This window comes from Plectrocnemia conspersa, unplaced genomic scaffold (genome assembly GCF_051122295.1).
Source record: "Plectrocnemia conspersa isolate PC_06_02 unplaced genomic scaffold, ASM5112229v1 ptg000006l, whole genome shotgun sequence".
Classification (NCBI taxonomy): domain Eukaryota; kingdom Metazoa; phylum Arthropoda; class Insecta; order Trichoptera; family Polycentropodidae; genus Plectrocnemia; species Plectrocnemia conspersa.
The window spans coordinates 24,588,329-24,606,682 of record NW_028277170.1 but is presented as its reverse complement, the minus strand read 5'-3'; the positions used below and the strand labels follow the sequence as shown (position 1 = coordinate 24,606,682).

At 33.7% G+C, this 18,354-nt stretch overlaps 1 protein-coding gene and 1 long non-coding RNA gene across 7 annotated transcripts in view; both read right to left on the bottom strand.

Annotated features, from left to right (window-relative positions):
* Positions 1 to 11,222: 11,222 nt before the first annotated feature.
* On the bottom strand, positions 11,223 to 12,146 carry LOC148234599 (uncharacterized). The gene is made up of 3 exons (XR_015810112.1): positions 12,059 to 12,146; positions 11,744 to 11,910; positions 11,223 to 11,673 (listed from the first exon to the last, which is right to left on the bottom strand). It is a non-coding gene; the product is annotated as an uncharacterized LOC148234599 (long non-coding RNA).
* A 3,908-nt stretch (positions 12,147 to 16,054) lies between these two features.
* LOC148234597 (uncharacterized) overlaps positions 16,055 to 18,354 on the bottom strand; it is a 37,370-nt gene continuing 35,070 nt past the window's right edge. For all 6 annotated transcript variants that reach the window (XM_088188350.1, XM_088188354.1, XM_088188355.1 and 3 more), the window contains 2 exons: positions 17,047 to 17,137; positions 16,055 to 16,972 (listed from right to left, as the gene is read on the bottom strand). In XM_088188350.1, the coding sequence (XP_088044476.1) occupies positions 16,884 to 16,972; positions 17,047 to 17,137 (180 nt within the window). In that variant the 3' untranslated portion in view covers positions 16,055 to 16,883. The remainder of the gene's footprint in view (positions 16,973 to 17,046; positions 17,138 to 18,354) is intronic.

Genomic DNA, 18,354 nt, shown 5'->3' with positions numbered 1-18,354 from the left:
AAACACTTTACAAAATCATTTTTTGCCTCATAAATGTTTAATTACTGCATAACAAAATATGGGAATGGAAAAAAAATTGTTTAAATTTTAAGGGACACTATCAATGAACAGTGTGATGCGCTATACTGATAAATCCCCCTAAACCCGAGAATATATTACCCTTGCCTTTCTGAGAAGTCCAAAACAGCGTATTGTACACATGGTCACTATTCAAAGGAAATCATTTAATGGATTGTTTTCGATGTTATTTCCATCGATTGTCCTTCATATGGGAAGTCAACCAGGGCAATAAAAATAATTATACATAGAAGGCAGCACTAAACGCTGTGGTTTCTTGCCAGTAGATACTACTGGACCCAAGTCAGAAATCATAAAACGTAGTCACTACCTGGCCCATTGGTTAAGTGTTAATAAAATAATACCAAAAACGAATAAATCCTAACAAATACTTGCATTCTCTGAATTACTTTGGCGACGGGATGTTGACGGGTGGCAATTAGACACAAATTGAGCCGCTGCAGTAAAGTATTTAGGTTGGTTTACATCGTGGGTTTCAAATTCAAAAGTACAGCGGGCCAAATTTTCACATACGGGCCGCAAAAAATCAAAATCAACAGTTTTCATCTAAGAAAAGATTTATTTTTCTCCCTCAAAGGTGCGAATACAATAAATTTTTATTGAAGTATTTAGGTTGGTTTACATGTTTAAGAGCGGAGGCGTCCGAACGCCCGGAAGATTGCCAGTCGAGAGCAATCGTCACGTGAGTGCTACTCAAGTGCCGCCAAGTTTTGGACATAACAAATCTAGGCTCCTGCCGTAGCGATTTACAATCGCGATATTCAACTAGGAAGAGAGAATGGGAGCCTTGGCACTGCTGATAATTAAATGTCGGCAGCACAAAAGTAGTGAGGTATAGTGCGGCGGTGCCGGATTTCTGAGAGCGTGTGCAAAGCTCCAGTGATGCGCAGTGGCATGCTTCGCTCCAAGCCGAGTGGAACACGTGTAGACCCGGGCGGCACGTAGAGCTCCAGGGGGAGCTAGAAGAACGGGTACATCCAGGATCACCTTTCGGGACCCTGTGGTGCGTCGGTGCAGCTACACAGGGCGGCGGCTGACTATGGTTGGGTGTCGTCTTGATGGTTCGCCAGCTGGAATCCGGATCCAGGGAAGCTCTGGCGGAGTAGCAGCGAGCGGCGTCTGTGTCAGCAATTTTAATGTCTGACTCCATGTATTCGAGTATCACGTCGTGGTCTACCAATTTTGGCGATGGGTGGTAATTAGACACAAATTAAGCCGCTAAGATATGCATCTTGCAACATATCTTATCAAAAAACTTCAAAAGAAATACCCAAAAAGGGTTACATACACAATGGAAAATTGTAAAATGTCAAATACATTGAATTTGACACTGCTTTAAAGGGTTCAACTCTCGATGATTATTCGATAAGACGGTTAACTCTGAGGCACGGAATTTTATCAAATAAAACACATCGTCTACAAGTAGAACGTTCCGGTTGATGTTTTGCCTTTATAAAGATATAAATATACCTAATTACGACAAACTTTGTAAAGTTTGTCCTAATTAAGACTTTCTCTGGCTGGAATTAACATATTATCATTTAAATGAATATGACTTAGAAGCTATCCGAAACGGTTTACACTCATTAATCGGCAGATGTATTCATTTCGTAAATAATGTACACATTGTTCCGGGCGTCTCTATAACTAGGGAGTTTGTTGATTCCCATTATAAAATTTATACCGATGAATGAGGGAATTTTTAATTTGTTGTGGTGTATCTACTGCTGTTCTGCACATAAATTTGTTTGAAAAATAATGGAATCGACTGTATCATCAGATACCAATTGACAGTACGCGCCATATGGCGATGGACTTGAAAGACTTGTTATATACTGATTCGGACCAAAATGTGAAGAAAGATGTTTTTATTTAGAATGAAAACTTCGTATTTTCGAAGGTATTTCTTCCTGAACAGCTTCTTCAAATAGTTTGAGATTGTCAGAGACGGTAGAATAAAAACTTGAAGGTTTTTTTTGCTCGTCATATTCAATCTGAAAAATATATAATCATTCATTGATATTTAAAAAATGAAATAAAAACGAACCATTTTATTATTTCGCAAATTGCATGTTGGGATACAATGGCTTTTTTTTTATTATATGTCTTTTCAGTAGTTACATATTGAAGTAATATATAATAAAAACAAACTTACCGTTGCGATTCCTCACATAGAGAAGGAACAAATAAAAACTGCCTTTTTCAACGGCTGACGAGAACCTGTACTAACAAGTTTAAAGTTAATCACTCAAGACATTTGTTGGTATAATTATTAACTAGTTGCAATAATGGAATTAAATTTAAACCTCTGTGCCAATAGCAATTTTAATTTTTCGATGTGGTATAGAAAAGATCCCACCGTGCAGTTATAATCATCAAAAATGTGTGACACTTTTAATCCTACCGTGCCTCTGTAGGTTTTTATTAATTACTAGATGGTTGAACGTAGGTGATCGAATACCCCACAATAATGTGCGATGATTTCTGGAAGAGCTATTCTCACTCTCGTGATTGTCGTTTGATCGGAGGTGGACAAGGTGGCATGACAATTGCGGTACTTCTTCTTTTTTTCTTTAATTTTTATAAAAGTTTGCTTCAAAATTATATATAGGTATAATGGCATATAGACACATAATGCACAATACTGGTTTATAACCATTTTCATTGTTTATAATTTGTTAAGTTATAAATTAACATAAACAAAAAAGAAAGATCTGTAAGTAAACTACGACATTTTTCAGTTCATTTTTAAGTTTGCTTGCATTTAAAGTTTTTTAAAGAAAATTTAAAAAAGAAAAAACTTCTTGTTTGTTCTTCAATGGCTTGGTGGAGACGGCGGTAGCATGTAGCCTCCTAATTCCGATCCGATGGATTGTTTGGAGGAGCTGCTTATATTCTTGCAAATATATTGTTAGAACTGTTTAAAATACTTCTGGATTTTTTCCGTTTATTGAAGATGGTGGTACACAATTCATCTGCTCGGCCAATTCTACTGTGATTTGAAGTGGATCTTCACGAGTAAGATGGTTTAAGTTATAGTCTTCATCGAATTCCACCGTTCATCTGGAACGCTCACATATCGCGAGCAGCTTTTGCGGCTTTATTCCCTCAGAAGGAGGCGCTGAAAATGCTCACTTTTATCTACTTGGCGTTCCATTTTAAAGCCTAAGCTTGACGTAAAAGCGAACTCGTAATTTTATAGAGCAGAAAATTTTCTTTCGAATGACGTATAACCTTGACTGATGTGCTTTGCACCTTTAAATTTGTAAAAATCGGACACAACTTATGTTATTACTTGACCAACGAGTTGTTAATGAACAAACAGTATCGGCTTTTATACCTTTGAATTTTTATAACAATTATGCATAAATACATTTTTATAATTAAAATGAATACATGAATAATTAAAATGAATACACGTAATATGTTATACATTTTGTGATTAATGATATGATTGGCATTTATTTTGATCAACAACTGCTGGTATCAAAAATATTCCAACTTTTATGCAATTTTTGCGCTTATCGTCTCCAAAGCTATTTAGATACCCTTTTTTAACAACTTTAATTTTGAAAATCAGTTTTACGTAAAGGTAAGTGATTCCAAATAAGCTTAACATTTGCCTAGCATGTCTAGATACCAATGCTAAGTTTCCTGATTTCCAAATATCTAGAAGATCGACATTTTTCAGTTAATTTTTTGGTTTGCTTGCATTTAATTTTTTTTCCAAAATCTACTTGGAAATGTGATGAAAATATATCAAAAGAAGTTTCATTTTCATCGGGGAATCAAATTCTCGTCTAAACTGTTGTATTTTTTCCACATATTTTCTCGTATTTGATAGATTTTCAATTGTTATTGTTTGAAAATGTAAAATATACATTTGATCGATCAATAAGTTTGATTCTTGAAGGTTTACATTTAAATTATTCTAATGTTGTGTAATATCAACACGTAAAGCTAAATCACACATTTATTCTTTGTCGTTAAAAACAAATATATTTGTTCTGAACATAGGGAACAAACAGCAGCGGCTTTCACAAATTTAAAAAAATTTATGCGAATTATGCATAATTACATTTTCTAAAACTAAAATCGCGGTAAAGTTGGAAGTGAAAATAGTGTAGGTTTTAATCAACTACCAAATGGTATAAATTTACAATTATTTATATTTACGTGACAACAATTCATTTAAAATATTGGCCGTAGTTCTGAAGAGAAGTTCGCGGATAGGGGAAACACTACTATGTAAATTATCAAATATAACATTTTATTTCGGTCTTCCATGGGTTAAATTTGCTATGTCAAGCTTTGCTTTACGATCGTGTTTTATTTATAAACTTTCGACATCTGTGTACCCCTTCTATAAATGTTCGTAACACTGAGTACCCCTCGGCAAAAAAAAATGCATATATTTTAATAACAATCAAAAAATATTTATTTTTTCTTTGTTCCACATCCGAAAGCCTGTCACCGTTGCACTGCATTTCGCAATCAAAAGCGACACCCGATACGAAGCTTCTAGGATTTTATGATTGTCACCTCCTGTCAAACCTCCTGTCACTTTTCGAGACTGATTTAAATCCTTAAGTTTATTTAAAAAAAAGTCAATTGGCTTATCTTTGTACTGATTGTGGTTTGTCTTAAGTTGGCGCTTTAGTTTGGATGGTTTCATGCTTTCATTTGTTAGGTTTTCATAACAAATGAAAAAGTGGAATAGGCTCTTTTGTTGCACCAGGCGCAGCCAAAGCCCGTACCCCCAGAGGTACGCGTACCACACTTTGGGAAACACTGCTTTAGCTTGTTGATACAGAGTTCTTTCAAAGCGATCCGGGGAGGCAGGTATTGGCAGGTTTTCCAGAACTTTGCTTAATCCGATTTTATTTTGGGCTGTTCGAAGTTTTTTTAACCTTGACTGGGCCAAGTTTACGAAAAATTCGCACGTTCCGAACGGGTACGGAAAGACCCCCAAGCTTGATTACAATTTTTTGAAATTATCGACCAGAAACAAAATCACAATCAAGTATTTAATGTCAAGGAATTGCTTTTTACGAAAAATAAAGTTACACAGTGGAGTCATTGGAAGTTTTTCCTGACTGAGGTCCGACTGAATTATTATAACAAGATGTGTCAGATGATGAATTAGCGAATTAGATGTGAAAATAATTAGTAAACACATACTATTTCTAATATGACCACGATGTTATTTGCTTGGATTAGTGCCGTGCCATTGTATGTGACAACGCCGGTCGGGTATTTGATTAAGTGCATACTTAACTTTACTTCATATATTACCGTCTTAAAACACATGGCTAACTCTAATATGGGGATATATATAATTTTATATGTGGCCCTCAAGATCATTTGGGTTGGCCACCTCTGTTTTAGATGAGTAAAGAATCCGGGTACATTTACCTCTTTTTCTACAACACGAGTTTTCTTTGCAGGTGATACAACACTGAGTAAAGAATCCGGGTACATTTACCTCTTTTTCTACAACACGAGTTTTCTTTGCAGGTGATACAACACTCGTCATAGAAACAGAAGGAGACATGTTTCGTTGACAAACCATTTTCAATTCGGTCTCAGAAATCTTGACCAGTTTTCTCAGTCTGCTTTCGTAATAACATACAAATTGATGTATTTAAATAGATTTCTATTTCGATGGAAACTATGACTTTTTGTTTTGTGAAATATTTTTTAGATGGTTCTCAGTTCGCGTTCCGGGCAATTATTTATATTTTTCCCATACTCACCGATATGAATTATTTCGGATACTTTTTCTCTCTCCATTTTTTTCACGGTGCAATAGTGACGTTGTGTAGACAATAGGTGACCGCTTTGTATTTCTCTGCGGCATACGACACCAAAGTAAATAACACTAGAGAATTCTGGACGAATCTTGAGAATCTCAATTTTGATGTTACGAATCGTTACAATAAACGTAATATTTTCTCCTAATAACTTAGTTGCTAAAGGAATTGATTCTCACTCTTCTTCATTTAGCAAAAACCTGGAGAATAATATTTTAAGCAAGCAGCGTTAAATTGATCGAGTATGGAACGAATCGGCTCTAGTCTGCCATTGGTGTGTCGTAGCCTATTTCCCTTATAGAAATGAAAGTAGGCGTAGAGAAATCACCTAATCTGGTAAAGATCTGTTGATACGTCGAATTTGCTTACGCTATAAACGTAAAACAGTGGTAGATAAAATCAGTGAGTTCAATGATACAAAATACAAATAAACAAGCATACGCAACGACGTTCGTCATCAATTGGTTAGAATGTGAGAATTATACACCGAATCAACAATGACAAAGATGACGGACTATCAAATCACTTTGAAATTGTTTAATGAAAGAGCACCTGGGCTCAAATTTAGACTGAATCTTCATGGATGATTCCAAGGAGTGAGCGTAGGCCTTTACCCTTCTCGACCTGGGTTTTCTCGGCAGAAAACCGCGGTCGGTGTTACCCGGCGCGAATGTTGTTGGTGGTCTCCCAGCACCACTATGTTTGTTGGAGACAAATTGTTCAATCCAGAAGGGATAAGAATAATGGGTAGTCGCGCTCCACCATTCTTGGACCGCGACATTTTGAGTAAAGAAGGCCCTCATTAGTAGTGAACCTAGGAATATCGTGGATCATCATTCGCGGGTCCCTTTTGCCTCTGAGGGAAGCTTTAATTCCGGCTTTTTCAAGCCTGTCGTTTACTTTAATGAGTTTTTCGGCCTCCTCGCGAGAGGCTACCATAATGTTGGCAGAGTTACCTGCCGCTGGAAAAATTCCTTTAACGTTTAGCCGTAGGGCTGCGGGGCTTATGACGCTTTTAAATGCGTCAATGACGGCTTTTGACGTGTTAAGGTTGTCCCTGTTGGGGACAATTTGGACAGCGGTCGATGCCGCAACCTGCATCGGACGGGGGCGCCTTTAATTTCGCTCACAATGCTAGCCATCGTGGGCGGGGGGGCTAAGCGAGCCTCCATGGCTCTAAGGCGGCGATCGAGCGCCGGAGAAATCTCCTCAGTGGGAGGAGGAGCACTTGACAGAATTGGGCGTCTGGACAGAGTCTCCTTGACGTCTTTGTCGTTGGATCGAATCAGACAGAGGAGTGACTCTCTTGACTGAATCGCTGATTTCAAGCGCCTTAATGCGCTTGCAAATGTCGATATGTCGACCAGAAATTCTTTGCTCATCGGTGAGGACGGTTTAAGGGCGGCGGGATGCGCCGGGGCCTGAGTTTGCTAAATAGAAGCAGTTGGCCTAATAAGAGGATATTCTTCCTCGTACCTCTTTTTTTGTGACGGAGGGTCGTCATGAGCTGCCTCAGCCCACTTGTGCTTCGGCACATGGACTTCCAGATCCATTTCGAGATCTGGAGAAGCAGAAGAAGTGGGAAACCAGCTCAAGGACCGGCATTGGCGTAAAGCAGCGCGCGGTGATCGAGAGCGGGCGAAGTGTTCGCCGAGGTAGCCGGGGAGGACCGACCAAATTGTACACATTTGCGTTATAAATTTACAATTATTTATATTTACAACCGACGGGTCTTTTTTGCGCCATGTGCGCCGTAACTACTGGCTGTTTTGCGAGAATTTCGCGCAATATCGGAGTTTAATAAAAAATTCGATAACTATTGAATTAAAGGGAGTAATAGATATTTCTTATATCCAATTTTATTTGTATGTAGTGTTTTATATACCCTAAAACTTTTAAATAGGGCACAATTTAGCAGGTACATTGTTGCTTTTTTGTCTCGAACATGAGGGGAAACACTACTATGTAAATTATCAAATATAAAATTTCATTTCGGTCTTCCAGGGGTTAAATTTGTTTTGTGATGCTTTGCTCAAAATAATTTACGATCGTGTTTTATTACTTGAGCTTGTTGATGCAGAGTTCTTTGATTGTCCCTCACATGTGAAGTTGTGGAGACAATAGAACAGAAATCGTAAAAAGTAGTTACTACCCCTCCCACCGGTTACCATCAGTGGACGAAACCGGTAAAATTTACCCGACCCGCCGGTTAAGTGTTAACTACTAAATGGTACAAACTAGCGTTATAAATTTACAATTATTTATATTTACGTGACAACGATTCATTTTAAATATTGGGCGTAGTTCTGAAGAAAAGTTCGCGGATAGTGCTGGATAGCCAAAATATCAGCTGTTTGGCTTGCGTTCCAAAAGAGTCAGTCTTGGATGCTCCTTGCGGACGTCCAGGGGTTCTGCGACAGGGCGAAGTTACGGGCAGACGTCTCGGAAATCTTAGCTGGCGTAGGGCGGACTTTGGTGAAGCTGCTTGCTCCTGTGCCGATGGCAAGAGTGATGTGATTTTGTATGGAAACTCCAACCCCTTTATATAGTGGACTTGTTAATGTGCAATATTGTCCTGCTTCCCACGGTTTTTGGTGCAATATTTTTCATCCTGGATTTTAATATAAAATAATCCGTGACGTATTAAAAGTAAGACGTCGTTTCCCTTTTTGCGTTGGATTGTCAGCTTCTGTGTTATGTTATTGCGCTGTATGCAAACTCCCCTAATTCTTGGTTGCGCTTTATTAGCAGATCCATGTGTGGGCGAGGGGTCAATTAGATATGGGAAACTGTTTCATCGCCTTATTTCAAGAATATTTAATTATGACGACTTAAAATAGCAATTATTAAATTTTTGTATCGCTGTTCCAGAAAGTTCCCCTATTTCTTTGTCGCGCTTGATTAGTATGAAAATGTGACCGTCAATCTGTGGTCGTTTATTTTTAAGCGTCACTTGAAAATGAATATGATCTATTAATGGATTTAGGTTATAAAAGTACACAACCAAAAAATATACAGCCTAATTCTTAACATGATTGGTATTTATTTAACAATGTAACACTCGATTTCCTAATTTGTATTAGGAAATTATAAATTAATTTAATTCAGGTTTTCTCGAAAGCGAGTCAAAGTGTAGCTCGATTTTAACCGTCAATGTAATAATACACCTAACTCTATTTTCACACGATTTTGAAATAACGGTCCACAAAAAGAACGAATACTATATTTTTGCAAGAATTATTTGTTTTAACAGAATCTAACACGACCGAAGTGACTATTTAGAATAAAACATTTTCATATTATGTCTTATTTACACAGTACGTATCTACTGTGAAAAAAAAGAGTTGGGTGTACTCCATTTTGTAAAATGTTCATTTGCCTCAATGTAAACTCTTAAAATATCAGTTCGTCTTTTTTGAAAGACAATATATAAACTAGTATATTCTTGTATTAAAAAACTTGTTGAATGTATGTAATTTTTTATAAATAAAATTGTGTAAATTTTTGAAGTGAATCTTTTATTTACATGTTGCTTTATTTTTTTTATATAAATTAAATATGCACTTGAAAACCTGGAAGCGAAAGAAAGGCGAATACGCTGGAAATAAAAGATGAAGACAGTCAAATCAAAGGTGAGTAATTTACAGTTTTGGATTTGTAGATTTGACATTCCCACTGCACTGAAAATTGATTTACGGTAACTAAAATACATTTGCACCATTTTAAATTTTTACACAAATCGATGACAAGAAATAGTAACAATAAAATTATTTTTCACGTCTCGTTGAAAATTTAAATAAACATAAAGATTTATATTAATTAGTCTCAACTGTATGCCTTTATAATATCCAAATAGAGTTTGTTTTATAAATGAAAAGCATTTTTTTAGACTAGTATATTTCAATAATATAGTTCTGTTATACAAATATAATGCATTATCTGTCGATAGTTGTTTAGTTCTAAATTTTCATCCCTCGATTGCAAAAAACTTTAAACTTCGATGCAAACTACTTTGAAAATCCAAGCGATAGTTTGCACACAGTTACAGACAGACTCGCATTTGCAAAGATGAAAATGGTAGAATATCAAGATAATATAAAATATAGACATCAAATCCCCGGGTAATATATTTAAAGGAATAAATCGTGTGTTAGAAGTAAAAAAGTGGATGAGGTCACGTATCGACCTTAAAACAGGCATCGAAGCCTGTAAAAATGAGATTAAGAGAAGGCGGTCACCAGCAGACGGCATACTGTCATGGGCGCTCACATCTAGAGAAGAACTCCTCCATACGAGCACTACCGTAGCAGAGAGGGATCAACTTCCGCTTTACACTCGCTGCCAAGACCTCTGAGGACCTCCCGCGGACAGCATCCTTGCCCCGGCTTCTCCACCACTGCTCGGAGGAAACATCTCGCCATTTATTGTCGGTCGCAATTATAATATAATATAATAAAACTAACCAGATTTACTAAGCGTCTCACTGGTTCCGAAGTCACACCCCTAGGGTTCACAAACCTTAATCTTAAAATTCCTCTTTTACCTAGCCATAGTAGAATCGTTAAATCAAATATATTGAAGGTACAATGTCTAACAAAAACGATACGAAAAATATGTCTACCTCCAAAATTTAGGCAACATGACTAAACATATGATAACACGATTTACCGCCGATAAAAATACTGTAGCGAAGCTAATAAACTTTTGAGTACAAATTTACAGATTTTTCCTTTCTTGTAATAAAAACCAGAATTACCAATAAAGCATTACTCGTAAGATAGGAAATTGGAAATCTTGAAAAGATCAGTGACAGTTAGAATTAAATTCACGTAAACAGGGATTAAATGAAGATATAATGTCATACTCTAACTGCATTGAAAATATTTATATTAAATTAACGCAGTGCCTAAAAACAGATTTAACAGTGAAAGCTAACGATGTGTGTATCGACTTATTGAAAAACGAAGCAACGCATGTCCCTTTGAGCGGTATCGCCGTACAACTACGATGATTATTCTTTCACTGTTTCAGTTATATATTTACATATATAACTGAAGAAAAAATAAATAAAAACAGTATAATTATATAATAAGTGTAATAATACCAATAAATGAACGTAACAAAAAATATTTTTTAATAATTTTATAAAAAATGTTTTTTAATAATTTTATAAAAAATATTTAGGGCTACTGAATTAATATAAAAAAAAAACACAAAAACAGAAAAATAAAAATGTATAGAAAATATGTAAAATAAATTAATAAAACAATGCAATATAACGTCAAGAAGCACAGATTTTTTTCTATAATTTACTATAAATGTAATATGAAATACAAATTAACTACTCAAAGGGTTAAAGATTGGTAACAAAGAAATTGTATTACACATGAACAAATTGAAATATGTATTTACTTGAGTTTTTTGAATTTATGTAAATATTTCTTTATCAATTTGTATGTGTATAAATGTGATTCATTAAGTTATGTAACTGTATTTTGTGTACAAACAAATATTGTAAAATTAAACATAATAAGATTCGGACCATTTTGAATTGTATACTGCTCTAATCAAAATCATTATGAAGACTGGCATATGTTCCTGCATCAACGTCACAAGCGAAAATTGACCCATTCAAGAAACAACCACAATCGGTAATCGATACGGCAATTGCCTTCATGAGGGAGCAAAGAATGTCGCCCATATGACCTTCCTTGTCCTCCTCGAACAAAATTGTCCAAAGTGAGCTTTTTTTTCACTCCGCAGTATCCCTAAATGAACAAAACTTTTCGAAATGTCTTACTTTTGTAGTGTTCTTTAATATTTACAAAATCTGATGATTTTAATATATTTACTTTGAGTGCTTACTGTATCTTCATAATTTATAGTATAACATTTAATAGCATCATTCACTGCATTTGACACTAGCAAGTCGTTCTCGATCATATTAAACCATCTCTATGGTTAAAATTGCTTCATTTAATCGTTTTCTGTATAGAATACCATTTTTGGTATTTGTGGGCTATCGGCGATAACATAAATTTTTAGGGTTAGGTTTGAAAATTAGCTAAATTAAATTACTTTGGAGGGAGCGAGGGCCGGTCAGAACAGTAAAACCCCACGAATAGCTCTGCAAGGAATCTACTTAAAAGGAGATTTACCTTACTTACATATATGGTTTAAATATTCTGACCAACGCTCGCTCAAGTCTGGCACATGACTTGTTTCATTTTTTAATGAATTCAATATAGCACTACCGCTGACATTTCACTATAGACATCTGTGGGCATATCAAGAAAATAATTTAGCTAATATTCAAACCTAAACCTATAAAAATATGTGATGGACACACAATACATATTTCTTTGATTAAACTTCATAAAAATTCGTTGCTTATTTCCGTTGAAAACAAAATTCTATCCTTTCACGTTTCAGTTATAATAATAATTCTGGCGGCATTTTGACAGTTCGTGTCATGACAGCAGTCAGTGTTGCCACATTGCCGCTCGACAACAGAAGCGCTCGTGTTTGCGGATGGCTTCTATAAAAGTCATCAAAAAAATCGCTAGTACTCATTGGCCAGCTAAAGGTGCTATATGACCTTTTAAAAATCCTATTTTAATTTGTTTATTTTCCACGATGATTTTTTTTCTGTTTTTTAATCTCCGATGTAATAGGTACGTTGAATTGATGATGTATGATCTTTGCTGAACTAAATGATCAACTATCCATAATATTGTTTCATTATTTATTTACCTCTATAAAAAAATCCACATTCTGGAGTGAAGTAATCTTTATGTGAAAAAAGTAGTTATATTTTTTGTCATCAAAAAGCTAATGAAATTTATTATTTAATTTTAAACATTATTTCTATTCTTCAATTTTATTATTATTATGTTATAAGAAACGTATTTTTTCAAGTATATGTACTAAAAAAATTTAAAGCGAATGTTTACCTGTAAAGTGTGCGATAAGCAGTATTCCAGAAAGATATGTATTATATATAATAGATGGATGTTCATAAGAGTTGCTACAATGAGGAAACATTATTCCATTCATTATTATAAGAAATGAAATCTTTAATTTTTATACAAGAAAAAAACGTATAAAACATATAACACGTTAATATTCATATAAAATATATTTAAGCCGGATATTACACAAAATTAAAATAGAAACAGCTTTATTAATTTATAAAATAAAACATTATTATTGCGATTAAAATACGGAAAAGGAATAAAATAATACGAAAACATGAAGAAATAATAATAAACTGAAACTAAATTATTGCATGTTAGCTAAACGCTTCGGATATCACAGCTCTTTGCATATTCATCTATAACATAAGCGAGTCGTTTTGGGTGACCTTTCAACAGCAGCTTCATAGCTCTCCCCATAGAGTAAAGAAATAAATAGAGAGGGTGACGCGTACTAAAAAATTGTGCAAAGAAAAATCTAATAAGCAAGACATGTTTAAATTAATTAGGAATTCGTTGGAATCCAAACAAATATTTTGGGTAATAATATTGAATGGAATTTTATAATACAACTTCATCAATTACAGGAAGAAGAAATGTTGCACTTTGCCAACAAATTATCGCGAAAACACATTCACTTTCACAACCAAAAAATGAAAGTGAAATTAGCTACTCAACTTCTTAGTAATAGTGTAGCAGACGCGTTAAAACTTTGTGAAAAAATTTGTTTAAGAAGATTTAATGATTGTATAGGGACGATAACCTTCATACGTGCAATAAATAATTTATTCGATATTTCAAAATTGAAAAAATATAAAGCAGTTCAATTTTAAGAAACCTCTATGTAAAGCAAACCATTTAATGATTTTCAGCTTTTTTGAATATGTTAAGAAATACACAATATCTCTTTGCCAAAATGGCGAAAGAGTAGTTTCTAGTAGAATAAAAACAGAATTTTTAGGATTCTTAATTTGCACGGATAACGCTAAACACTTGTATAATAGTTGGGTAGAACAAGAAGGGGTATTAAATTATATATCTGTTGCGACCTCTCCCCTTTGGAGATGGCCGTCTTTTCTTCTCGAAGGACCACCGTCTCTCGACGGAATTAAACGCCTCTAACCATAGAAATGCTTTATTATCAGAGTTTACATCCTCAGAATCCTTGCTGACGCACGACCACGCGCCGTGACAGCTGAGGCGCCTTCAGGTTATTTATACACAAAAAACCACGCACGGCCATAACACACTTTTATTCGGCGATGCATAAATATATGTAAAATTGTCGGAACAATATCATTTAATAAAATATGTCAGGACCATACAGAATTTTTTTTTCGTAATATTAAATCTCACAGAGGGCATAATGATAATCCAACGGCACGACAATTTAAAGCTATTTACTAAATACTCACATAAGATATGCATATAATTACTGATGTCAATGATCCTGATGAATGTTTTGACGATTTAAATTTATTACCAGATTTTTTAATTGCGAGTTCTCGCAAAATTGTGACATATATAGTTTATCTAAAAAGATTGTTTGTGAAATTTGCGTAAATTTCAATAATATAGTTATATAAATCATAAAAATCGAGGAGGCTTGTTATCGCCGTCTGATGACGTTAAGAAAATAAAATTGCCAGAAGAAAGTATTGTCTAAATATAATAAATAATATATTTTAAGTCAAATTTTAAAATCATTTGTAGATGTATGAGATATTTTTAAATCATTAGAAATTCATATGTTTGATTTAAATTAAATTCATTATTTAACTAAAATTAGCAATAGAGAGAAATGAAGCGATATTTACTAAGTAAGCTAATAGATTTTATAAGATATTAGTTATTCAAATTTGGTTTGACTTCCATATTCAAAACACATGTGGATCAGGTTTACTGGAGGCATCACGTAAAAATAAGCGCGCCATTTATTCTATCTCAACAGTGGTGCGGAAATGAATAACAAAATGTCTATAATGATATAATAATAAAAAATATAAACTAAGGTAATTTTGTCCATCGGCGATCCAGAATACGATACGATTTTTAATATGAGTCACCTTCTCTATTTATTTCTTTATTCTATGGTGCTCCCACTCTTTTATGGGAAATACTTTATTCGCATTGTCATCAGATTTGAAAATACTTTTTTTTTCTTATAATACTCAACAACCCTCTAAGCACAACTTCCGCAAATGTGCAAATGTTTTATGTACTAGGATGACAGGATAGAATTATTAAATAATAGAAGTTTTAAAATATCAACGTTTATTTATTAATTCAAAAATCGCTTACATTTGAACGCAGTGACCTTCGATAAAAATGAATTAAGAATAATATGCACAATAAAAAATAGATGAAAAGTGTAGTAAAAGAAAAAAGTAAAATAAATGCAATTTTAATTAATCGCAAACAACATAAAATTCTCTGTAGTATTAATTACATAAATAAAAATAATAACACTAAAGCGGTTAATGTAAATATATATATATGAAGGATTTGAGGCTCATCACATTTTAACCAAAATTGAAATTTCGATGCCATCCATTGTAGTTTTACGAGTACTATGTTATTCGTTAAAAAATAAGTACAGCGAGAGGGAGATCGAGAGCCTTGTCGTTAAGCAAGGCTATATATATATATATATATATATATATATATGTATATACACACATTTTATCATATATCTTCACAATTAAAAATTTACATAATAATAGTTTGAATCCAAAAACAGAAATGTAATGCTCGAATAGTAAAATGGCAAAAGACGATGAACCCCTTCTTTCCACAGACTATACTTATGTATGACTATATGACATAGCATCGTTTAATTATATGCAATTTAAATATTAGGAAAATGTATCAATATCTAATATAATATTACAGTGAATAATTACGTTAATAACTCATCCAACCCTGACTGCGCCGGATTCGAGGCATAGCACATTTAAAATCTTTATATACACATTTATATTTGTACACACACACACAAACACATAATATATGATATATTACACATATGCAGTAAACAACTAAATACATAATAATAATAATAATTTTGAAAAATTGCGTACGTACGCTTAGTGCAATCTATCATTATACCTGGCACTGTAATGAACGCATAATTTTTTTGTCAAAATTTATTTCAGTGTATCAGCAAACATTTTATCAAAACGCCGTATGTTAGCAGTGTTGTATATATTTGTACATACGCGATATATACATATTTTTAATACACATAATACTTAAGAATATACAGATCAATGGTTATATATGTAGGTGTCTAGATTACGTTAAAATAAATTCAAAGGCCTGCGATACAAAAACACCATTAAAGAATAAAACTAAAAAAATATTAAAATACACAATGCAAATATTATATTTTTATAGAAACTGTCATTTAAACGAAAGTATTGCAACGTACTAAAAAGGTGCTAGTATTAAACTACGTAAACGTACCATATCTCAGAATTACTAACGGTATATCATAAAATTATCTTTAAACACGATTGCAAATAATTTCATTTTAAATGCGTGCTTGTACATTATGACACATTATTTGTTAAAAAGTATTATTTATAATAATACGAGAATATTGTTAATTTGTTTTATAGTCGAAGTATAAACTTTAAGTTAATAAACATTTATTAAATAAATAAAAAAATACATGGATTACAAATACGATCCTAGCTGTAGATGGCGTTGCGCAGCTGACCAAACAGCCAGTATAAACGAATCCAAAAGATGACGTATATCATTTCATCGACTTATTGCTTATTTATTAATTAATACATTCTCCCAAAAAATATCCAATCCGCACATCTTCTTTCACATTTTACTAGCACATGTTATGTAATTTTTAAAACGCCGCAACAAAACGGTTTTCCACTCGATTGTAACACAACTCTCGGCACACTCGACAGAACCTACACTGATTTGTCCGAAGGCGGAGACGGTGCCTCGGAGCGTCGAACGCCGGATGGTAAAATAATTTCAACTTCTGCTAGGGACTTTATGACGGCGGTATGTACATATTTTGATTCGAATTGTAATTATTGTACTGTATCCGGTTGTTCAAAATCTGTTGCCTCTGTTGATTGTCTGAAAGGATGCAAAAAAGAACAAAAAACAAAATTTCGTCAATTCATAACAAAACAAATGTAAAATATAATTACTGTAATCCATCATATTGTCCGGTAGGTTTTGTTGCGCTAATAAAGACTGGACTAACGCCTGCGGTAACAACTGTTGATTCTGAATTAAGGACTGTAATAAAAATAAAAAAATATTAATACATACGAGGGCGAGTCAAATATAAATGAGAATGGAATTTTTATAATAACGATGAAATTTATTTTTGAAAAAAATCTATGCACTGAATTTAAATTAAGACCATCGTAACCTAATAGGTTACCCCAATGCGCCAAATGGTCAAAAACAATAATTGTATTATTTCAATACACAAAAACAAATCAAAAAAATCAACAATAAAAAAACTTTTTTAGTACTTTTTAGAATAATACGTGTCTTTTTGATTTAATGTGCCAAAATAATTATTTTAGTTACTACCACTACAACGACGATTTATTTTTAACTTCTGACTTCTAATAAATGAGGATTGGATGAAATATATTAAAATCGAATTTTGGTCAATAAGAGGGCGCAAAAACAATTATCACTTCTCAGAGGGCAAAAATTCACGTCAAAAGCAATAAAATCGTGACGGCATGATTTTATTGCTTTAAGTGCTTCACTCGATTCACACTTATTGTAAGTCATAATATTGTTATAAAAAGTCTTAATATGAACGCAAGCTAACCCATCGACGGCATGATTTTATTGCTTTTGATGTGAATTCTTAGCTTCTGAGAAGTGATAATTATTTTTTGCGCTCTCCTATTGGTCAAAATTCGGTATAGATGTACTTCATACACTTCTAGGAAGTCGTGATATTATCATAGTCATAGAATGAACGCTAGATTTATTGCTTTCGATGCGAATTTTTGACCTATAGAGTAATGATAATTGTATTTTAAAACAAAATTCTACGTGCTGTTCAAACCCAAACCTAACCTAATAAAAGTGTTTTAAAACTTCTATTAAAATAATTCGTTCAGGTTAAACAGCAAACTGTCAAACTGTAACAACATATAATTTAAACCTCTTAAAAAAATATTTTTTTTAGACCTGTCACACCCCCAATCGACCGATGAATAAGCAAGTTTGTATTAGTAACATATGCTAGCGATCATTTGTAGGCTATGAATCAATTGACTGCATAACTCGAGACATGCACTATCGTCCGATTTTTTAGTATCGACGAATGTGGGAATAGACTAGAAAGTTCCGAAATGGTGCGAGGTCGTGAATAAAGAATAAAAATAACACATATCAACGCCTATTAGATAATTTTGCAGAGCAATGAAGCAGAAGAATTGTTATTGTATATGAAACTTTGGTTTACTACCACCAGAGCGAGCAAG